The sequence below is a fragment of the Bemisia tabaci genome, chromosome 5 (assembly GCF_918797505.1).
Source record: "Bemisia tabaci chromosome 5, PGI_BMITA_v3".
Classification (NCBI taxonomy): domain Eukaryota; kingdom Metazoa; phylum Arthropoda; class Insecta; order Hemiptera; family Aleyrodidae; genus Bemisia; species Bemisia tabaci.
This window is the reverse complement of record NC_092797.1, coordinates 32,364,476-32,388,492: the sequence shown is the minus strand read 5'-3', so window position 1 is coordinate 32,388,492 and position 24,017 is coordinate 32,364,476. Positions and strand designations below refer to the sequence as shown.

At 35.6% G+C, this 24,017-nt stretch overlaps 2 protein-coding genes across 2 annotated transcripts in view; both read right to left on the bottom strand.

Moving 5' to 3' along the window:
- Positions 1–22: 22 nt before the first annotated feature.
- On the bottom strand, positions 23–11,092 carry LOC109037382 (tether containing UBX domain for GLUT4). Its single transcript, XM_019052004.2, has 9 exons — positions 10,733–11,092; positions 9,395–9,450; positions 8,209–8,378; positions 7,338–7,497; positions 6,280–6,742; positions 5,467–5,606; positions 3,686–3,909; positions 2,637–2,814; positions 23–1,807 (listed from the first exon to the last, which is right to left on the bottom strand). Exons 1-9 carry the CDS (start codon positions 10,811–10,813, stop codon positions 1,612–1,614), a joined length of 1,668 nt encoding a protein of 555 aa, XP_018907549.2. The 5' UTR covers positions 10,814–11,092; the 3' UTR covers positions 23–1,611.
- Positions 11,093–13,794: 2,702 nt separating this feature from the next.
- c12.2 (von Willebrand factor A domain-containing protein c12.2) overlaps positions 13,795–24,017 on the bottom strand; it is a 49,545-nt gene continuing 39,322 nt past the window's right edge. Inside the window, exons 9-17 of the mRNA XM_019052001.2 lie at positions 21,707–23,656; positions 20,784–20,931; positions 20,239–20,438; positions 19,622–19,777; positions 18,994–19,102; positions 17,886–18,006; positions 16,835–17,024; positions 15,703–15,947; positions 13,795–15,384 (exon numbers count right to left, since the gene is read on the bottom strand). Coding sequence (XP_018907546.2) covers positions 15,276–15,384; positions 15,703–15,947; positions 16,835–17,024; positions 17,886–18,006; positions 18,994–19,102; positions 19,622–19,777; positions 20,239–20,438; positions 20,784–20,931; positions 21,707–23,656 — 3,228 coding nt within the window. The 3' untranslated portion in view covers positions 13,795–15,275. The remainder of the gene's footprint in view (positions 15,385–15,702; positions 15,948–16,834; positions 17,025–17,885; positions 18,007–18,993; positions 19,103–19,621; positions 19,778–20,238; positions 20,439–20,783; positions 20,932–21,706; positions 23,657–24,017) is intronic.

The window sequence follows — 24,017 nt, the reverse complement described above, 5'->3', positions numbered from 1 at the left end:
TTGGAGAAAAATAAAGAGTGCATTTTTTTTGTGAAAATAAAAGACTTTATTATGTAGTTCCTCTCCAAAATGATACTTAAGTAAAAGTGAAAACCTTGACACATATTTAAGGCAATCTAAAGTTCGGAGTTCGAAGCAAGTGAAACCCTCAGATATTCGAGCTTTTTTTCAGAACTGCAAAAATCAAACTTCAAAAAGTATCAGAGACAGTATAATGTATCAGAGAAATTCAGAAACCAACAAGATAAATGGGGTAGTTGCATGCAGCAAGGATTTCACTTTTAAAACATGCTCTAACGATACTTGTTAGAACAAAGCCAATGGCAGCATTCATAAAGCTCAAAATTCAGTCAAAGGCCCCCAAATAGCTCAGTTAAGTTTTGTCTAATTGCAGTGAAAAATAGTTTTCACCTCTGAAAGGTCTAATTCATCTTAAACGTTGCCAATGCTGAAACTTGCCAAGTAACCGTACAAGCATAGACAGGCTTGCTTTACTCACTTTTACACACAAAAAAAATTAAAGGAGAGCCTTTGATAGCGTCATAAAGTTATAACATGATGCAACTCGGCATCTACGCATGTGACGTTGGCAGTGTCACCCAAGTTGGATGATTTTGAGATGCACATAGAGACCCCATTACAGATTACCTTTGAACTTTCGAGGTTGATTCCCCTGGCTCCTACGACCATGAAAATTTAAGAAAACCCCCTTATGTTGCATACTCCTAAATATCGGAAAATGAATTAAACAACATTCACGCAACAACCCCATTGTGGCACAATGACAGACTTTTAAAAATTAAAATTGCAGGACTTCCCAATTACAAAATAGCTTGACTTACTTGTTTAACTTGGTACAACAAAACGAGCATTATACAAAGAAGATTTTTTATTTAAAAAGTGTCCAGCCTAGAATTAAGCGATTTTTTCCCCCTCTTACTTCTTGATTAAATACGCAGTTTATAAACTCTCAAACAGGGAAAGTTCTTTTTTTCAAAAAATGCTCAGACTTACAAAAATGCAGAAGCAAGGGTCAAAGGGGCTTCACTGTACTTCAATGTTGCAAAGTTGCATCGAAATTAATGCATTTGCTCTTGAACCATTGCAAATTTGCTTTAAATTTTTTGGCAAATTATCTTTGGAATCTGACAAAAAATTTTCTTATAAAATATACATCTATTAATGAATAAAAAATGAGCAGTCAAGTGAAACTTTGAAACATTGCAATACATATTAGGATCGTTCATAAATTATGTAACGCCCTAGGGAGGAGGGGGCAAGGAGAGCGTTACGCCATTCAACCAATTTTTTTTACATGGTAAAGGATAGGGGACTGCGTCACAAAAACGCTGCAAGAGGGGGGCTGTTCAAACATGCAGAAAAAGAGTTAAATAATTTATGACCGTTTCCTTGAACCCCTTTGACTCTTTTTCTACCAAATGTTGTCTTTAGGATAGAATAAATGAAGCTAAGATTGATTTGATTTTCCATTGCTCACATTTTAAACCATTTGGCACATGTTACACTGGGCATATGAAATTCAGACATACTATTTCACTCTTATAGCTATTAACTGTTTCGAGCTTGCTCAGTATTTCAACAGAACATATATTATGTTGGTTTGAACCATTTAGGCACTGTGTTACTTAGCTTTGCATTTGGTGCTTTATTATATTGGAATGGATTATTTTTAGAGCTAGAGATGTTGCTATTTCCATTGCTAGGTCCCGGGAGACACTCCATTTCATAGTCACTTTGATTAGATGAGCCCTCTTCCTTGATCGTTATAGTGTCGTTTCTTGACTTTCTGAAATAAAACATTTCCCTCCATGGTAAAAATAATGTATAAAGTTCTGAACATATTAAAATACGCTTTAATACCTCTAAATTATTTGCTTCGTTACATTTTTGTTGTTAGAATGACAACAGACAATCTTAAGAATACACTGCCATGTAATGGAAAACCCCAATCAAGATTAAATAATCTTTTTTCGTTGGACACAAATTTTAAAAATTCTAGGCATAACTTCTTGAATAGCAGATACAAGAAAGATGATGTTAGTTAGTTTGGAAGATAAAATTGGGGCATAAAGGCTGACATTTTTTGCAGGAAGATTACTATATACACGGCTTTGCTTGATTATTAAAACGACAATGTGCGAAATGATTTGTCTAGTACTCCTTTCCGGATGACAAAGATCCTTGAGGGGTTTTTTATAGCATGTCACAATAGATCTACTGTGCGCCATGGATACAGCCAAGTTAATAGACTTTCTCCATGTAAAATCACAGGAGATGAAAGTTAATCCCCTTGGCTGCATCTATTGCATGCAACAGACTCATTCAGGGGTACTATTGCAGGATTTAAATATTCTTAATTTTCTAAGAAAAGTGTTATAAAATCATTGAATAATGAATGCTTCCATTAACCAACCAAGGAGTGAGTTCAACTCAATTTAAAATAAGTTCATTTTGGAGGACAAAAATTCACTCTTTGGCCCATAAATCGATTTATTCATGAAATTCTTCTGTGATGAGAAGGTGGTATTGACTACAAATTTTTGGGGACAAAACATGATGACTTCTTAAATATCACTAAAAATTATGGTAGGATCAGTCATTATACATCTACATACCTAGATTTACGAGCAAAATAAGCTGCTACATCAGGCTCAACAGCCTTTGAAATGTATTTTTCTTGAATAGAAGGACTCGATTGGTTTGAGGACCCCAAATAGATAACAGCAGCAGGAACGCAGTCTGCTTCGATTAGAGTTTCTGAGGGGTTGAGAATAGTTTTTGGAGGTGCCGTATCTGAGAAATAACAGTGAAGATTATTTTTATCTTGGATTTGGAATGTTATTTGAAAATTACACCTTTCACTCTCGACATTAAAGAATAGAGAAAAATAGGCTTTGTCAATGCAGAGAAGTACTGAAAAAGGATTTTCTGATATTTGGTCGGATTTAGATAGCAATATGACCTACTTCCAGGACTATTTAAACGTACTGAATTATGACAGAATTATTCATTGCCGGGGGAAAAAAATTAATAGAAATAAATAGCCTCTAAGGAGTAAAGTACTAGGTGATTCATGAATTCTGACTGCTCTGTTCTTGCAATGTTAAGCTTGGGAGATTTGTACTCTGGAATAGTTTCCATGATCTGCAAATCATAAACAACTGCCTTGATGGGCGAAGGTGTTAAAATTAAACCTCAAAGCACACAATCATTACGAAAATGCAGTGAAACTTCGAACCTTTTCTGTCGGTTTTTGACAATTTAATCTGATCGCAAAACAAAAGGACCTCCTCACCTTTGCATCTGAGGGAGCGAAAATTGTATTTAAAAGATTCCCATTTCCTTAACGTTTCTTTCTTTAGTTTTTTTTTCTTTCTCATCTAGAGAAACTGATCTAATAGTCTTGATTAACAAAAAAGTCCTGAGATGATCAAAATGATAAAATGCAAGAGAGATGTAGCCGAATGAGCTGATTGACTAATTTCTAATAATGATGAAAAACTTACTATGAATGAAGAACAATGTCAAAATATTGAACAAATAATAGTGATAACAGGAAAAAATGAAATCCATTAATTGTCAAATTAGCCACCTACATGAGAAAAAGCATGAAAATAGCAAAGACGACTAAATTTGGATGAATGAAGTTAAAAACGGAACTTACAGAGGTAGAATTCAGATTCAGGGTTCTGGATGAACTGCTTAACGAAACTCAAAACATGTTGTACGGTTTCTCGGGGCCTGAAAACACCCTGGAGAACAAATCTATCAGGAAACTGTATTCTGACAACAGTTTGCTGGTATTTGTTCAGATGAGCCAGCATACGCCGAGAATCAGAGAGATCTTTCATTGCTTTGGTTGAAAGAACAGCATTTTCCAACTCTTCTCTGCGACACAAGATGAAAAAGGGAGGAGTTAATTGAACAATTGAGGGGTATTTTCAAGGCAGTGGACATGAATTTCTAGCCAAGATCAGCTAGATTTTCCAGAGGAAATCGCTTTCAGAATTATCCTTGATATCTTGGATGCAGCAAGGATGCCAAAGATCTTAAATTTTGGAATTAGAAAATACTTGAGATCTTGGATTGTTCACGGCACTAAGCCTGAACAACTTGAACGGTCTGGTTACATGCAGAAAATGGCAGATAAAACGTGCAAAACCGTCGTTTTTGGGTGTGTAAGGGGGATGCACAGTGCACACCCTCTAAAAATAATCCGATCATGCCAAATTTTGCACACCTCTACTTTAGTAATTTGTCTTTTAGATTTTCTACTGGGAGTCGATGTTCAAAACACACGGAGTGTGTTAAAATTGCCTGAAAGTGAAAGTACAACAAATCGCGACCTAACTCTCCAATAATTGACTGATGGATCCGAAATTTTTCTCAGCTCTATTCTTGTCACAGTAGCTCTAGAGTTTTTACTGGGAACCAAAATCCGAGACAAAACATTTTTTTTGTAACACCCTACTGGTAGGTAGATCCGCAATGAAAGGAAGTTTTCTCAGTAAATCGACCATCTCACAAACCAGGGGTCAAAAAATGAAAATCTACAGTTCAATAGAAATTTGAAATCTTGGAGAATGACATGATCATGTAATACTTACGTTTTTGTTGCCGTTTTTCCCCCCTAAAATTAGGAAAACTTAATTTTTTGAAAAAACTACGTTTGTGAACATAAAAATTAATTTTATTTTCGAAGAGCCCAACAGATTTGTTTCGTTTTGGGCTTAAAAGACAGTACTGGTACCCTACTTCAAGCTCCCCAAGACAGTTTTCAGTGTCATTGATTTTTTATTTAAATTGGGCTCAGACAAACCATGCAAGAAGATGCAGATATATTTGCTTTGAATTTTTATGGGTAATACAAAACATTTCCAGTATTCAAGGGTGCGTGTGGGTGTACGTTATATTTGCACGCTATGTGCCATACACCCATCTGGTACGGACTGAGATTGATACAATTGTATTTTGCCTGGAAATGGTGAGTTTTAGGGGTATTTGTTGCCTGCCATTCCAGTCCTTTCCACCGGTTTTGAAGGGTTTTGCACTTTCTACAGCGGTTGTTTTGATTGAAAGTGGTTGCTCACATTGCTAGGCGCCTGACCAGTGAGGCCAGCGGGCGTCAAGGTTGTGAAAATTCTTATTGCGCCTGACCGGCATAGTCCCAGCAGGAGAATGCACCATAAAACTTTTGATTTCTGTTGGGGGGGGGGGGGGGGGGAGAACGCCAAGGCATCAAGGGAGGTAACACAACATGTTAATTGAACCTTTGCAGGTATCTAAGTTCAAACTGCGCAATTGGTTCCTATTCCTTTGATATTCATAATGCTTTTTCATAGAAGCTATTTTGATGAACTATATGCAACCACTTCTCAAGTTTTGGAGATATTGATAGGAGTTTTCCTGAAGGAACTTATAAAAAAAAATTATAATGTTGTATACCTCGCTCGTTTGTAGTCTCGCATCAATGATCTGGCATCATCTAAAGTCAAATCAAAGAATCCATCTGGTAACGAATCATCTTTAATCCTTGAACTCCTGAGGTCTGATAAATTATAAAGGAGAGCCTCCCGTTCGCCTAACTGTTCATATAAAAGTTTATAGATTAAAATAAAACCTAAAAAACTAATTACAAAAAAAAAAAAAAAAAAAAAATAACACATGCAAAATATGAGCCAATTATAATTTATTCAACTCAGTGTCTATGAACACATCAGTGTAAAAAATGTCAATTGTGAGGGCTAAAATTTTTAGATTAATATAGCCAGCAAGTAAGTTAACAAGATGAAAAGAAATTTTTTAGATCCGACCACTCATTGCATAAACGGCCAGCAATAAGCTGAATACACGTGTAAATATTGCAGTTTTAAAATAGAGATTAACACATGGATTGCATTTTGCAAAAAGGAATCAAGAGCATTCCAATGTTGCTAGGATTGTGCAACATACATTCTTTGCAAAAAAATTACTGAAATGATGAAAAAAATCATATTTACAAGGATAATTTTACTTTTGAATTCATAGTGAACTGAGAGAAAAGATAAAATTTGTGAAGATGATTAGTTTAGATTTGCAGGGTAAAGAAAGTTGCACAATCTTAGTGACATTGGAATGCTCCTAGTTCCTTTTTGCAAAATGCAATCCACATATTGATCTAAATCTGTCATTGTTCTGTGCCCATAAAAATTACTCAATAGAGACCGATAAAAATGTGTCCATAAAACTTAGGATTAAAGATATTACAGAGGAACTTACAAATTCAATATTAGACACATCAATTTCAGGTTCTGGTTCAGGTTCTGGTTTTGGTTCAACTAATTCTTGACATTTGCTTAGTTTCTTTTCACTCGGCGCTGAGTCACTTTCATTCCAATCCATACTATCTGACCCATTTGGAATCTCTGCACCAGACACTCGCTTCAATGAAAGTCGACTTTCAGCATCTATCTGATTCCAATTATCATCTGACATTTCTGAATTTTTAGGAGCCTGAGAGATAGTGTCCATGTTTTCTTCACCCTTTACAGAAGTCTGTGCTGCTTCACTAAGGCCTGAGGTACTCTCGTCAAATATCTTTGATTCATGAGCGCTCTTTGAGTCTGATATTGACAAAGGAGATTGAGAGATAGGTGTCTCCTGGATTTCAACTTTCACCGGTTTCAACGGATTTGACACATGAAGTTGCTGGCTTAATTGTTCCTTTGATCGATTTAAAAATCTGAAAGAGCAAAGAGAAAATTTTAAATAGAGGTTGTTATGAAAACTGACTTATCATCTAATCTAAGAATTTTTAAGAGTAATGGCCGCAGCTGTACAGAGAATAATGTGGACCCAGCACTATTCTATATACCTTCTTTTTGCAGACCGCACTTCCAGTGTTTTTCTCCTTCTCTGTGCCTACATACAGTTGAAAATATGTTCTTTTCCTGTGCAAAAGCAGGTGATTGCATCTCCAGAGATGTAGAAAGTTCCAAACTTTTCCTCAAATTCAGTCGGCTTTCCCTCATTTTTTATCAAAATTCATGATTGCTTCCTCCTGAAAGCTTTTAAAAATAAACCTTTGACCCAAAAAATTAGAAATTTTTACCTCTAAAACATCATATTGTGTAATGTGAGTCTGTGCAGTGGAAAAAACAGAATCATAGTGTATGGATAATGAAATGGATAAAGCTGGTTTTGCTTTCCCTGTCTTCGAATTTGATATACTTAAGATTTCGACATAAATTAATAAATGTTCATGTTCCACAAGCTAAAATTCCTAGGATTTAGGGTGAGAACAAAGAGCTCTTCAACAATGATAGAATATTATTTACCTGAGCAGAGCTCTTCCACTTGTGAGACCTAAATCTTTGAGAGTTGTCTTGTTCAATTCTTCAAGTCCAGTGATCTCTTTCCGCATGTAAATGATGGCTGGATTTTCAACCGCACCGGTTTCAGATGGGCATAAATTGCTGATTACATCTTTCAAACTACCTAAAATCAGGATGAGCAGCTTTAATAGTGCAGCAAAAGGAAAATCTGGATCACACTGATGAGCAGTAAAATCAAAGAGACTAAAAAATTAAACAAACTTTGAAAAATTGTCGAATAAATAAAAAATTGAATCAATGTCACCTGGCAATTATCTGTCTACATGAGGCTTCTCGAGAAAGATGCAGCATACTTACCTTAACTGGACTACTTTTTGCAATTAGAAACTATCATTTCCAGCTCACTTTAGAAATAACGCAATTGCCATTAGTTTCCTTATGCAGATGAGGGCTTTTACTAAGGAGTCAGATATGATCACCTCAGCTGATAAGGAAGGCTTAGTCCGTGAAATTGTAATATTGTTGCTACTTGTGGTGCGAAAGATTGCAATAAAGTTGTGTGAGGAGATAACTGGCTGAATTTTTTTTTCCTAGCTCACACGTCAGTCAACTTTGGTCATACTACTTTTAGGAAAGATACAGAGTTGTTGAATAGGATATTTAAAACTAAATGAATTAGGATACTAAACTACTGAACATTAACTACTGAAAAACACAATAAAGAAAAGTCAGCTGAAAACAGCTGCAGATGGAGCAATGAGCTCTGAAACTTGTTACAGTTAAGAACCAAGAGCAAATGAGTGGGAAAATTTTTCATAAATATGCTCAATAAAACTTTAATGAAAGATGAAACAAATCATTTTAAAAAACTTACATTTGGGCAAAAAGTCTCCATTCAGTCTTGTTCCATCTTCTAATTGTAACATTATGTTTACGGGTGACTCTTGCCGTTTCTTCTTGGCTTCAACCATTTCCAACTGAGCATTATTTGGTAGTTGAGAAAATCGTACTACTGAACTTGGGTCTAGAATCCTGCTATGGTGTCTGGGACATACAGAAAAAGTAATCTGATTATTTATCCCTTAACTTCAATTTCAAGGGGAAAATATGCCTGTAACAAGGAATGAAATACTTCAACTCAGCATCTTGCTGTGGACAGATGTTAATTAAAGTGAGTGCATTATTCAATAAGGAGCATTTTTTTATGGATGAAACTTTGAGGCTCATCTTCTCCTTTACATAACATTGACATGTCTCAATTCTGCCTGGTGATCATCAGATAATTTTCTTCTAATTTTTTTTCTTTCTTTTGAAATGACTTACAGAAGTATGAAAACACAACTTTTTGGCCTACGGTTAGAATAGAAGCACAGGTGATCTTGGGGCTTGAGACATACTAGCTTCCTGTGCACTGGTCAACTGTTGAAAATCAAAGCTTAGAAAAAATCGGACTTATTGAAAAGCTTAGGCTAAATCTCACTAAAATCATAGCTCTAACTGTAAAAAAATTTATAACATTTGAGCTGAAGCAATATAACAACAATGTCCAGGTTAAAATCTTAAAATGGACTATCTCAATCACCATCAACCGAAAACTAATGGTCTCCTCTAAATTTTAAGACCAAGATCATTTCTTTACAATGAATTGTTAACAAGAGATTGATAGCCAAAGTGCAAAACAAAGTGTGTCTCTTTGTAGCTGCAGATTTCCTGTCATACTTTATTTTTCCTTTGAGAAACCAGTCAACGTAATTTTTTAAAAACCTTGAATTTCCTCCTCTGTTGGCAGAGCATCTTGTGCGATATTCAAGCTGTAAAAATGACTTTGTTTTCCTTCAAAAAAATAAGATAGGAGAGATAATTTTGGGACAAAACAATGGAAATACGCACTTTGGGCATACTGTATTTGCACAGCATACTATGGTGACTGAATTAACTTTAAAATACTTGTGAGATCTCTGTCAGTTTAGACTTATATACAAGGTTTTATAACTTTGAGTAACGGACCTCACAATCTAGAATTGCAGTAAACACCAATTTAGACTTGGAACACAACTTACCGCAAGTCAAATTCTGATGCATCAAGCTTCTGTTTGACACAAACTTCTTCTAAAACCTTAAATCAAAAAGGCATTCATATTACCATAATGGAAAAAGGGAAAAGGCATAATGGAAAAAGTTTAAAAAATATAGACACCATGTGATAGAGGTACTTTGTAATAAACAATACCACCTAAGGAAATTTCAATAAGTCTCAAAGAGTAGATTAAAAATGTCTTCTTCAATATTTTCAGCGTATAGCAAATGGCCAGCACATCATCCAGTCTATCTTTCTTCTGAGATTCCACTTGATAGAGAGAAATTCAAAAAATCTTCTCAAAGCATGGAGATCTTTAATGTTGCCGAGCCATATTCACTGCAAGTGACACTTCTGTAGTTTTACTTCTCGAGAAAATTTTGTGGAAAAGGACAATGAAGCGTAGATGAGAAATTAGTGTCAAATTGGCTTACTAACTCTCTTGATGTTAAAGAGGATCCTCTATTTAAGTTCCTGCTTACGGTTTCAGACAGTGATAAATAATTCTACAACGCATTTGTACAGAGGGGTGCTGATAGTTTAGCGAAGCAAAAATTAGTTGCCATCTCAAACTCAATCAAAACCGTCCAACACACAGGGTGAGCAAAATTTTAAAAATAAGCGTGAATCTCTGTTTTTCCTCAGTTTCTGCTAAAAAGAAAAAGCCTTTTCACCAAAAAATTTCCACACTTGCTCATGGAATCTCGCTTGATACTTGGGGCCGCTGCTCTTGTAATCAAGCATACTTATCTGCAGTCCCGCTTTAGAAGTAGGCCGACTGATAGAGCATCTACTCTACTTTAACACCTTTTTATACTTCTTTCTCTCCCACTGAAACAAGCTTAAAGTCAATAGCTGAGAACATGGTTGAAGTTAGGTATCAAAATAAAACTTCTTGACCCTAATCGGCTGGAAAAAGGTGTTCTACAACTTATGCCGAGCATTTATATCCCTTGATCATTAGAGAGGGATGAAAAAAATTTGGAAGGTGAATTGATGAAACAAAATACTGCGATAATGTAAGTAACATTCTCTGTCACAAGGGATTGTAAATAACTTTTCTTAGACAGACCGCAAGGCAATGGCATCAAGGTACTTTTGCATATCAGTCCCAACACGGTTAATCCTCATCCAATAGATCAAGATTACTGACAGGACCACTCTTTTAAGGTGGCTGTAGATGGAGATTATGGTCCTAATAATTTTGTGGTCACTGCTATCCATCAGAGACACAAACGAAAAATACGGCTTTGCATTGATCACGTCACTGGTAAGATGGAGAAATAATAAGTTTGTGACTGATCCATAACTGAGTCCTTACCTGTAAAATTGTCGTATTGGGAGTTACTTTGACAGTTTGCCTTCTCCCAGTCGGGGTCAGGACAGAAAGTGTTATACTCATATTTATGATAACTAGTGCCACACAAGGAAGCACTCTGCGAGCAAGTAAATTCCGCTCAATTAAAAACTGACAGTGGATCTTGAAGTAAAGTGCTTAAAGTGTATCGATGATTAACTGCACAGTCAATTTTGAGACACTGAAAAGAACAAGAAAAAATAAATACTGTAAACAGTTTCACTATTTCAAAAGAATTAAGTGAGGAAAGTCCAAGTAAAATGACATGCACAAGTGCAAGCTCATATGCACAGTTTACGAGATTCTGGAGAACAACAAAGAATTTTAGGTTATGTTTACATATTTGATCAGCTGTTGACAGAGACAAGCTGTTGATGACGCCAGGGACGAGTTCTATAGGACGCCGTTCTGTTGTGAGCGGGTGATTGCAGCGCATTCTCGCGTAGGATCCTAGTCAACTCAGAGGATCCTTCCCCCCGAACCTCGACTCATCCATCGCCCGCTCCACAAGTGAGGTTAAGCCGGAGATTGAAAAATAACACATAAGGCGGCTGAATTCTTGAAAAATAAGTATATTTTTGGCGTTTTTCGACCCCTTTCGACAAGGAAGGGCCCGCCGCATGTATATATACGCTGAAAAATTCGATTTTTTGCAGTTATACGCGATCCTACGGATTTTAATGAAGTCCAACAACTGATAACAGCAGTGAGTTGCGAGGATCCTACGCGAGAATGCAGCACTAGTACCTGCTCACGAATTTTTACATTGACTCTTACGGGAGTCCAGGGTCCTATAGAACTGGTCCCTGATGACGCTCGGCGTATGACGTAGAAGGGGGAGGGGGGAGCATGTAATGTTAAGTGTAGTCTACACGTCTACATGGTATTTAATAATAAATCTTCTTCATACTACATCAATGCTTAAATGACCAATCTAGCGGGTCTAATTGAATTGAAAAACTGACCATCAACCTCAGAAACTTTTCTTGCCACGGAAAATTCCAATTGGAAAACGGTTCTTCAAGTATGTGTGAAGGACAACTTCCCTCATTGGTGGATGGGAAAAGGCGGCAAACGGCGCTCCTTTCGAATCGGCGCTGTTAGATTTTGTTGCGCCTCCACAGGCAGGAGGGGGGTTGAGTACCTATATGTATAGCGAGTAAGCGAGAGTATGGACAGATCGCTTCATGGAGGGCTTAGGGCCCAAAAGTGCAGCCATTCTTCTAACTAACTTCTGACACACAAAATTTCACTGCTAGTCAGCAGAGTCAGCAGATTTCAATTTTAACCGAGATGGCCAAGAATGTACATAAAAGAGCATTCTTCCACAAAAATGAGTAAATTTGTGCAAAAACTAAGTCAAATACATGCTTTATACACGACAGTTCCTAATAATTGTAATGGTGAATCGCTCTGGATAATTGAAATTCATAGGTTGGCTGCATTTCTGGGCCCTAACTTTGTTTGCTGAGGCGTCGGTGAAGGCCTGATGAATTTTCGGAGTTTCACATCTGTCTTTACTCTCCAGGGGGGATGTGCCTGCATAATAAAACTGACTAAAAAAATCATGAAAAACGGGGTTTGTTTTTTCAAGTATAAATGAAATTGAGTTCTTGTAATGCATGAAAACAAAAATTTACCGTATGTTCCCCCATCCCTTCTCCAGTTATAACTTCAATGACTTGTACTTCTGCTTATTTTTCCTTGGAAAAAAAAACAAATTGAGTAAGTGTAGGAGGTAATTTTTTTCAGACTCTGTTTAAAAATGTAACTCAATCTTTCAATCTAAATTAAACGTTTTCGACCTGGAAATTTCGATTTTTACACTACTTGTTAATTTTTGTTTTAGTATATTATGGCATTTTTCTTTTTGCCATAGTTCTCTTTACGTATCCTCAAATTTACTTGATATTTATGATTTATTCATTTTTTAAAATGAATAAACATCCATAAACGAGCTGCATTCAGGGGAGATTGATTCCGTTTTCTCTCTTTTGAAGGAAAACTGTATGAGGTGATTCGATGAACACCATATTTTGTGTCACAACAACATGCGATATATTGCATTGATTAGTTCCATTTTTTCAGCCACTCGTCATTTTTCTTAAATTTTAAGTTTGCAATTCTGTTGTCAGGATACTAAAGAATTGTGATGTACCAATTTTGACAAACAAATTTAACGTAATAAAGGAGTGGTTTTTTTAGAGAAAAAATATCTCATTTGATACTTATATCAAAACTGCACTTGAATGCAATATTTTTCCTCCAAAAAAAACCATGCCTTTATGATGTTAAATTTGTTTCTTCAAATTGGAACATGAGTTATTTGGTATCCTGACAACAGAATTGCAATCTCGAAATTCGAGAAAAATGACGAGTGGCTGAGAAAATGGAACCAATCAATGCAATATATCACATCTCGCTTTGACACAAAATATAGTGTCCATCGAATTAACTTAACAATCAATAATGTACTCATAAGTTTTCAAAGGTTAACAACATTCTAAGCTTTGTTGCTTACAAAGTTTGAAATTAAACGAAATGGTGTTTTCCATGAGAGCACCTCTTTACTTTCTATAATAAGCAGGTACCTAAATAGGTACCTAATATTGCTCACAAAAATTATATAAATTAACTGTACCTGGAAAATATCGGCAAACACTTGACAAAAGAAGTCTTCATCAGAGAGGTCATCTTAACATCAAGTAAGCACCCAAAATACCCTGCTGTTTATACGGTCTTCATCTGACTTACAAGTTATATGAATTTTTTTAACAAAAATAAAAACTGAATAAAGTTTCAGGTCTTGCGTCCAAGATTTTTATACGGAACAAATGAGTTCCACTTTAATAAACACTGGCAGTTTCCCCTAGCTGCTAAAAAAGCCTGGATCATGATTTGAAAATCTGGGGGCAGCCAACTTATCTATGTACCTACAAATAATTACTTATCAACAAACAGATACCATCGAAACAGCTTTCGTGACCATAGGAAATTGTGGCTGCAAAGTGAATTGACAAAAGATGTAAAAATGGAAATATTTTATATATTAAAGTTATAAAAATAAAAACAAGACAAAGAAACACATTCAACAGTCCTAACATTTAAATATAACAAGACTTAAAAAAGTTTTTAAAAGATAAACTCCAAAACCAACAGGGCAATAAGGAGCTATTAAGTTGATACATTGACAGTGAAACTACCGGACCACATATCTTGTTTGCGGAGTTTAAAAATCTTAAAAAAGAAAAAAAAGTTTTACAAAGATAGACTCCAAAACCAAAAGGGCCATAAGGAGCAATTAAGTTAATACATTGACAGTGAAACTATCGGACCACATATCTCGTTTGCGGTGTTTAAAAATCTCCACTTCCATTCTATTTTTTTGAAGGAGAACGAATCAATATCATACCTTATAGTTTTCACAGAGTTTTCTTCGCACAGAGAAGAAAAATCTTGTAAATTTTCAAGAATTGACGTTCAGTAGATTTCCATTTAAAAAATAAAGTATGACAGGAAGTATGCAATGTCACAAACCAAGATAAGTGGTCCGGTAGTTTCACAGTCGATATGCATTTTAGTTTGATGCACAGGCTCAATTTTCATATGCTCCTTATCACTGTAAAGATCTAATTTCTGTTTATAGATATTTTGACTGCTATTTTCATTTTTAAGGCTCTAAAAAAAGGCATTAGAAAAATATTGAAATAGATGCATCTTAGAATTTACAAGCAATAGGTACTTTTTTGTTTGAATTTCGTTTCTTGTAATCACGCCTTCAGCTTAAAGTACTTACTCATCTGTAATATGATGGGTATGATGGCTCAGGTTCATAAAGAAATGAAGGGGTGAGATCTGAAAGGCTTAATTGAATTGCAAAGTTGCAAAGTCCATTTAGCGATTTATTCATTTTCTCGACAACAGATGCAAATTTCTTTGGAAAAGTATTCATATTGTACTACATCTTAAAAAATATTTCAACAGGTTCCTTCACTTCAGCAATATAGATAATTCTCATCACAGTAGAGAAAAGATCTTAAGTTTTAATATTCTCAAGCAATATCTCTTCGTTCAATGATTATTAAGCATTCTGAGCTTTGCCTTATTTGAAATATTGTGAAAAAAGAAGTCTCTACCTATAAAAAATAACATATTTCCTTTGGTAAGAAAGAAACAACTTAAAGTGGGACTGAGGCCGCAAATAATAAAAAGAACACAAAAAATAAAATAAAAAGCCCGGAGCGGTTCGCAGGGATCACGCCCTCATTTTCAACCGGCAAAAACAAAGAAAATGAGAAAGAAGGACACTATGAGCCTCACTGCTATTATTGTGAGACTCAGTTTTAAGTTGTTTCTTCGTCAGTGTTTTGGGCCAATTAAGTTGTTGCTTCTATCCTTTGGTAAGGTAATATGGGAACATATTTTGGATTGAATGTAACAGGTACCCTCTAGGAGAAATATCACAAGATGCAACAGTAACATTAAGTAAGGTTAACCTCTGCGATTTTTATCTTGTATTTAGCAGAGCGGATGAGAAGATCTGCTGCAAAATTTTAGGAATATTTGATAGGTCCATGCATATAAACCCTTTGCCAACTGGAAGTGCTTGAAGGAGCCTGCAACACAACAAATGTTTAAAAAAAAATTATCAAACATGATATGATGTCCTATGATTCTTCAACATACATCTACCTCTCACTGAAAACAAAACAGAATAAAATTGATGATTCACTAAGTCCCAATCTCAAAATTCTTCCATCAGGAGCTCCTTAGATGGCTTCAAACCAAAACATTTCAAATTTTCAATCTTAAATTCACTAAACTAGCATGGATCATTTTCTGTTATTTTGCAAAAAATTATGGAATGTTGCGGAGGACGTTGGGGTCTCCCACAAACACAGGAAAAAATAGGAGGTAAGAATAGAAGGACTTACATTTCAGCATTGTTGCCTTGGGACCCAATGAAAATTGCGAAAGCATTGACAGATGGTTCCGATTGCAATGCTTGCGACAACTCTGATGGTGCAATTCTATAGCGCGTCAAATGAGCATCAGAGAAAACGACGACAATAGCTTCATCCCACTTGTCCTTGTCTTTTGCCAGTGACGTAACAGCATTTTTTATAGCTTGTAGAGTGTTATCTCCCGAATAGCAAAATTGAGAGTGAGCATGCATTGTCTGGAAATCAATCAATGAAAATATTAAAATAATTTTGCCTTCAGTTAATTTTCAAAAATATAAGAAAAGAGCTGAGAAAGATGATGATATGAAACGTGGATTTGACAAATGTCATTTTTTTAAAAGACTGGGTACAGTATTGGCTGCTGCTTCTATGAGGAAACAGGACTATCTTCTGCAGGCTAATTTTTTACTTTACTCATCAATTGACCTTGATAGATGTGGGCTGCGTATCTATGAGACAGAGATTCCCAGCTATTCAGAATTAATTTCCATAGATCCAGCTATAGATCCACTGATAGATGCGGAACCTAAGGCAGTAGATGCCGTGACATGTATTAAAACTGTGCTTCTGATTGGCCCACTGGTAGTGCCGCGGCAGGATTCGAACTCACCATCGCACGGATCGGGTAAGACTGAATATCGACGCTGCTATTCATTGCGCCACAACAGCTAATTGAACGAAGTTGAGGCAAATGCAATAAATGTTTTCTTTGGAGGTTAGGGTTCCTACGCGCTTCTCCTTCTTCACTCGGTAAATCAGAGTTTCTGATTGCTTAGAACGAATATTTCTCTCTCAAAGCAGTCGTTCAACACTGTATTCCAATTCTGCTGATCTATCGCTCATCCATCGGTTAGAATTACAGTATAGAATCACAAATACTTTGATCATAGATGCGCTGTAGATGAGATTTGCAGATCTATGGCTGGCATCTATGAAAGTAAATAATCAGCCTGCTGGTGTGCTATGCAAAAGTAATTCATTTGAGAGTATGTTATTCATGTTATTCATTGAGAGTAGGGTGTGTTGACATAAGTATTCTATACAGTATCGATACAAGAAAATTTGAAAAAAGAAGAGGGTATGTTTAAGAACTATGATTTACCTTCAATAACTCTAGACGTTCTTTATTATTTTTTGGTGGATTATCTTCTTTAAAGAAAACAATATCATCATCTTCGCCCGAATGACCAACGATATCAACTTTAATGCGATCCTCGTGCCCAGCTAGTGCTTCCAGCACTAAGATAACAGCCTCCATTTGTCTAATCATTCTCCCATCATAACCATTGAATCTAATAAAAAAAAAAATTAAATAACATCAAAATCATGAGGTAATTAATTAATTTTAGAAGATCATTCTGAAACAAAAAACTTTTTTTGTAGAGCTAGGCAAGATTGGTTTCTTTCGGTTTGAGTCAAGTTTGAGGGTTTTCTCACTTTTACAGATCAAACATGAGCTTTTTCAGCTTTAAAAATGATGTTTGAGTTTATTCAAGCTGAGCTGAAGAGAATTCCAGTCAAGCTCAAGAAAATTCAAATTCTAAAACAAGTAATTTTGACTTTCAACAGGTGATACTATCTACTTTCAACACTAAGTAATTTGGTTTTTATTCTTTCTTCATCTTCAACTTTTTTTCATTCAAAACGTCCTTGTCAACGATTTTTTTATTATAATGACATACATATGTGCAAGTACTCACCGCAAAATCACAAAAAGAGCTCACCACTTTCAGAAAACTTACGAAGTAGAATTCGGCATTAGTGTAGAAAATTTTTTTTTTAAGTTCTGTAAAGTTTGCACATTAAGACTTGCCACAGTACAGTTTACAATAATTTGAATCAAATAAATTACATTAATTACAGCAATGGGTTGCTGAAACATTGCAAGACTTGACAAAAGACACAGCGTACATCATAAAAACTTCGGGCAACACTTGATGTTTCATTATTACTGAGGGATTTTGTAGATCATACTAAAAATGGCAGGAACAGTGTTGCCAAAAGTTGTGTCACAAATAGGAAGTTATCTGGTTCAATTTAACAAGTTCCCAATTATTATTTGTTCTTCCTACAATCAAAACAGATGAGGCATCGAGAACCTGGAGGAGAAGTTGAATTTTCAGTCTCAGCTTCGAGAACACAAAAAAACTCACCGGTACATGCTAGCAGACACATCAACCACAAGTTTCAGTCTTTTTGGTTTTTGCTGAATGTTAGGAATGTCTGGCTGCGGTTCAGTGCGGCGTCTATAAATGGCTTGCTCCCCGGTGATGCCTTCAATCAGAGAGGAGAGAGGTGAGAGCAAAACGTTCATTTTTAAAAAGTAGCAAAAAGCATGAAAATAGATTATTAATAAATGATACATTTTTAAATGGAGGCAGATCAATTAAATGAAATTTTATTTTATCTTTACATTATCTTTTCTGGAAAATCAAGACCGAGTCTCTTTTTTTAAAGTTTTTATCTTTTAGAAGGGATGAATTTTGAGGATAGGTTCATTAAGAGATTTTAAAATCAAGAGAGAGGGTTGCCAAGTTAAGGACTACACACTTCCATTAATTTTTTTGCACTTTAATTGGTCAGTTTAACATTTACTTTTTGAGGAGGGAGGGGGGGGGGGGTATCATAGGATAGTATTGGGTGAACAGTACATATAACAGTGCTTTTTTCAAATTCTTTTGGATGACTGCAATCCAGACAAAACATTCATAAAAGCATAAAAACATGGGGTTTATCAAAATGTAAGTTGAATTGAGTGCTCACAATCTGGTAGATCAGTATGTAAGGCATAGAAGCGGAATCTGTCTTGGAAGAGTACATGGTGGTACTGCAGTGTATTGTTGATGAAAATTTGATTGTAGTGGCACCAAAATAACAGCAAGGTTAAGAGTCTCAAGCTCAGTTTAAAGCAGGATTTACCATGATTTTGTATAAAATCCTAATTCAAGATAGTGTTTCTTTCCACTTTTCAGTAATTTCCAAATGGTGCTTGGGCAAAATTGAAGGTACCACGAAATTGAAGTGTGTACTAACCTAACTGGTGCTCATGTGGACAAGGCCTTTAGCATGCTAATAGATTGAGCGGTCTCATTCAAACCTGTTATTTCATGTCCCCTGAAGAACAGATTTATTTCTCCATGAAGACTCATTTTTGAAAGGTTTCAACTTCCTCATCACTTTTTGTGTCTTAAAAACAAAATATAGGTTGATTGAAGGCCACTTCTTCAGTACTCAACCGAATGTTATTCATTTTGTTCTTACCTTCTATTAATTTTGCATCATCTAATTCGCCTGAAGTCTGATGCCTGGACCACTCCCTTTCTTTTGATTTTGCTTGCAGACTACTTAAAATTATTTTCAATGCTTGAACCTGTAAAATTTGAAAAGAAGGATGATGTAGATAACATCTGGAATTGGAAAATCTAAAATATCTTTTAATGTATTTTAATGAATGTCTATTTTCTTCTGGCCCTTATGAAGCTTTAATAATTAAGGGAAAAAGAGACAGGCTCTGAATTTCTTACACGACAGTCCATGCTGATTTTCAAAATTAGACATGACAGACACTGCAATGATGTAAAAAAGCTTCATTAGAAAAAAAAAGATGATAAAAAATTTAATAAGTTCAAATCAAGTTATCAAGTTATGATAAACAAGAGAAGTATAAGACTAGTTACAATCTTACAAATTATAATCTTTGGGGCGGTTTTGAATTTTTTAATTTCTCAATACTTATACATTTTTTAAAACATTTATTTTTTACCTTCCTATTACTTCTTTTGTGTTACATTCGAGTGTTGTTGAATTTTCAATTTTTAGATACTTAAGCATTATTCTCTCTCTTTTTAATTTTTTTTTTACTCTCTTTAAGTTACTTTTTTTTTAATACCTCCTTTGCAACAGCACTTGAATATTCTTCATAGACTTTTGCATCATATTCGCTCATTTGTATTTCCTGCAGCCGCTTCTTGAATGTTTCGCGGTTCATTTTCCTGGCAGCTTCCAAAACATGCTTTGGAACATTTGCTTTTTCTTCATCACTTAACTGCAAAAAAAATGACCGAAACAAAAAATTAAAACGAAGGAAATTTCTTTAAAAGTCAACGGAAGAGTCAGGCAGCAAAACCAGTAAAATCCATCTGCCTTGAAGTTTCAGTAACTTGCATGGGAAACATTTTCTTCAAATGAAAAAAATTGCAAAATTGCAAAAACACATCATAACATTCTGGGTTTTTTTTCTTAAAAAATATTATTCTTAAAAAAAAATTAAATACATAAAAAAATAAAAATAAGTATCTGATCATTGAAACATTTTCTTTGTGGTTTTATGCACCTCCCTACCCACACAAGGAAGCTCCTTCTTCATCATCATTTTATCAGCTTCCATCCTAGTCATCAAACTGGCTCTGCTAAAATTAAAATTGTAATAAACAGAAAATATAAAAGTATAATGACCACTTCCTATGCAGTATTTAAACCATTGCAATGAAGTAGTTCCTGGTTTACCTGATGGACATCATGACCAGCATCCAGACGATAGGGTCCTCCTTTTCCACCTAAGCCTGCTGTATCTCGGCCACCAGTGCCACCTGCCCAAGTGTTACCACCGACATGAGGATTGCCATCCTTGTCAACTTTCCCATGTTTTGGCCCTGATGTGTCTAAGCCACTATCCCTTTCGATGGTTAATTGCCGCCGAGTTCCAACTAGATGAAAGAGGAAATGGCGAAGTAGTGAATAAAATTTCAATGCTGAGAATTATTCAATAGAGCAATGCACATTCCCTGAAAATACGTATTCTTGGGCCCACTTTCAAATAACAATCAAGGCAAAACTTCAGTCACTCCCATGAGAGAGAATTATCAAAAGGAAAGAATTAAAGCCAGAAAATATTAATCTTAATCCATGCATTCACATAATTTCATTTCTAGCAGTTCTAAGGAAAGCCTTTCATGATTTGGCCGAGTAGAAATTGTCACAGAGATAGCTATACTCTCCTTATACAGATGCATACTTCTGGTGATAAATTACAAAATAATAAAAAAACAAACCTTTAGTTTTCCTTGTTTTTGTCAAAATGTCCGTTGGAATGCCATTTTCAAAAAATACTTCAGATAGAACTTCGAGAGAATTTTCACTATAACCGTCGAAATCAAAGACATTACCAAGAGCATCAGAGATGTCATCATTAGGAAAGGTCTGAAAAAAAATTGATTTGAGAAATTGATCAATGAGCGTAACGTAAAGGATTGCTGCTGTTATTTTTGGCAAAGTTGAATTTACAGAATCTTAAACAGCTCTACGGAAAGTTCTATATACTCAAAAAAGATGGGAATCTTGAATGGAAGAGTAAGGGGATAAATAAACTCTATAAAGTTGCAAGTTATGATAAGAAAAATGAAGAATGAAATTTTTCTCCACAATATCTCAAAAGGAAAAAAATAGAAAGAACAGCACTTGGCTCCAATAAACAAATATAAATAAAAAGATGTAAGATCAACTGGTAAACCAGTCACCACTTCGAAAAAAAAACCTTTTCAAACAAAAGGTACTTAAGTCCTTAATTAGTTCTTTTCTTTGTGCTTCAGAGCATTTAAAATATATAAAGGTATTTCCTTACAGATGCAAACTTTAAGAGCGACATGATGATGGCTTACCTCGGAATTGATGTATTTCAGTTACATGCAATGCAGACTACCCTGCATAAGTGCTCTTTTTTAGTAGGAGAATTTATCATTTTAATTTTTTTTTTTTAATTTCAAGCAATAGAGTTGGTTCGTTTTGCTGAAGGGAATAGTACTTGTAAAACACCACTATTGGGATATACGTGTTTTCTGAATTTATTCATGTAGAGCATCTTATCCTATAACAAAAATACTGCATCTGCAAAGCACCTCCTTTGAAATAATTCTTCTAAACAAAAAAATACATTCCTGATTATGACAAACTTAAAAAATTTGAAAATTATTCTCACCTGCAGGTGCTTGGTTATATTAATGGCTTCTCTCGTGGAGTAAGGATATGATACAAGATTCTGATCAGAGAGTTCCCTTAGCTTTCCAAAGACTTTGATCAATTTATCAATTACAGTATCAGAGACATCAGGTCCATAACTTTTTAACAACATTCTTTCTGATTCTGGGTTGGGATTGTCAACTATGTGGCAACTAAGAAGGTCACCAAAGGAGCTGAACAAATCGTTACCCAAGAAAGGAAAACCTGGCCGATTAGCCAACATGATGATTCGGAAATCAGGATGAATTGGAATTATATCAGGCAATTTGTTGACAGCTCGTGGATCTGTATTGGGCACAATGCGCCTTCTGTCGGAGAGAATCATTTCACCTGATTCAATCAAGGTTTTTAGGATACATGTTACATGTGTTGGAGCTTTGTCAGCTTCATCTATCACTAACACATGACCAGATTTTACAGCTTGCACAAGTGGAGAATCTTCATAGCGTACAACACCACCAACCAAAGAGGGCTGCACAGTGAGAGACTGAACTGTTGTATCACGATGAAGTTGAATATATTCTCTCGGCCTATTTAAAAGTTCAAGTAAACGGTCTGTCACTTTATTTTTACCAACTCCTTGGTTACCGACAAGAAGGATATGTTCTCCAACTGAAAAATCTTGCATTAGCTTCTCAAGTAAATTCAAATGTTGAGGGACATCATAAAATAGAACTTGTGGAACTTTACTTTTAGCTTCTGTTTTGTACCGAGGAACAGTAGTATCTCCTATCGTGACTGTATCTTCTCGAATCTCCAAAAATTTCGTGGCAAAGCTTTCATTTCTTGGAATTATGTCTAATTTTTTGAGAATGGTGTCCAAGGAATGCTTAGTCAAGGGAGGAAGAAATTTGGCCATGCAAGCATTTTGAATAATATCATACACATCCAGTGAAGTATGTCTGTAGGTAGAACATTTTCTCGCTGTCCGTAAAAGCTGCCTTGTAGAAAGAAAATTAGCTAAAGATGATAATGCAGGATCTTTAGCTGTTCTAAGGTGTTCAGCAGCATACAGCAAGCCTTCAAACGTTTCTGCAGGGACATTGAACAATGACTGCATGATAAAAGTTTCTTCCTCTAGATTGAGTGGCCTCATTTCATGGAATAAAAATAGACTTAGCAATTCAGATGTCAACCACTGTGGAATGTCACCCCCAGGGGACTCTGCAAGGGCCACAATCCTGAAAGCAGGGTGTATTCGGAAAATTTTTGAATCTGTCAGGTAGGATTCACCAAACTTTTCTGCCAGGGCATCGTATCGGTCATGCCGTAAAAGCCTCTCGCCATTGTACAACTGGAGTTCACGGTCATGGACCAACCGGTGGATCAAGCAGAGGGTGGAAGGATGGACTCGATGGATACCATCAAGAACGGCTAGCTTCCCCTCGAGGGCGGCGGTAACTAGTGGTGAATTTTGCCAAACAGTATCACCATTGGGTAAAGTCGTTCTTTGCTGAATTAGATCACGTGAGGTGATGTCACGGTAAAGCACTACTGGTTCGATCTGGTAATTCAATTTGTTGGCTAAGTGCCTGATAATTGCAGATTTACCGCACCCTTTTGGTCCTACAATGCAAAAGTCACTAGTGCTATGAGACAGTAAAATTGAGGCGAATGTGTGGTCTAAGTATGGAGTGAAAATAAAGTTTTGGCTCTCCATAGGTCGGGATGCATTGCTTCCTGAAGGTACATTGAGAGTCACTTCACTTGGTGAGATGGAGACTTTCATACTTTCAAGCGAGTTATCACTTATCGTGAAGTCTAAGACCTTGTATATTTGTTTGCTTTCTGATGGAAGTAAGTCTTTGATTAAATTTTCTACAGTATTTTGCTCCGTTTTTGGCACAAAAATGCTGTAGGGATACAGTTTCTTCACGGCATCTGAGACTGACAAATCTGGATATTTAACCTGCAGAAAAAAAGATAAATGTGAATTCTGAAGTTCATGATTACAAAATAACAAAGCTTTCGTATTCAGCTTAATTTCAAACAGGTATTTGAGCAGATTTCTCAAATTTAAGACATGATACAAAATTTGGAAAAAAAAATAAAAAAAATGGAGAAAAATGCATGTAATATTGGATGAAAAATTTAGGACTGAGCATTTTGTATCCTCTGGCCATGTAAAAAACAGTTGCATAAATTTAGTGATATTAAAATTGAGCGATTTAATCTTTGAAATGGCCGATTTTATCTCAACCAAGTATCAAGAAATCTCAAAAAATTTGATGATGCATGAAGTTGTTATGATCTTTTTGATGATCTTAGAG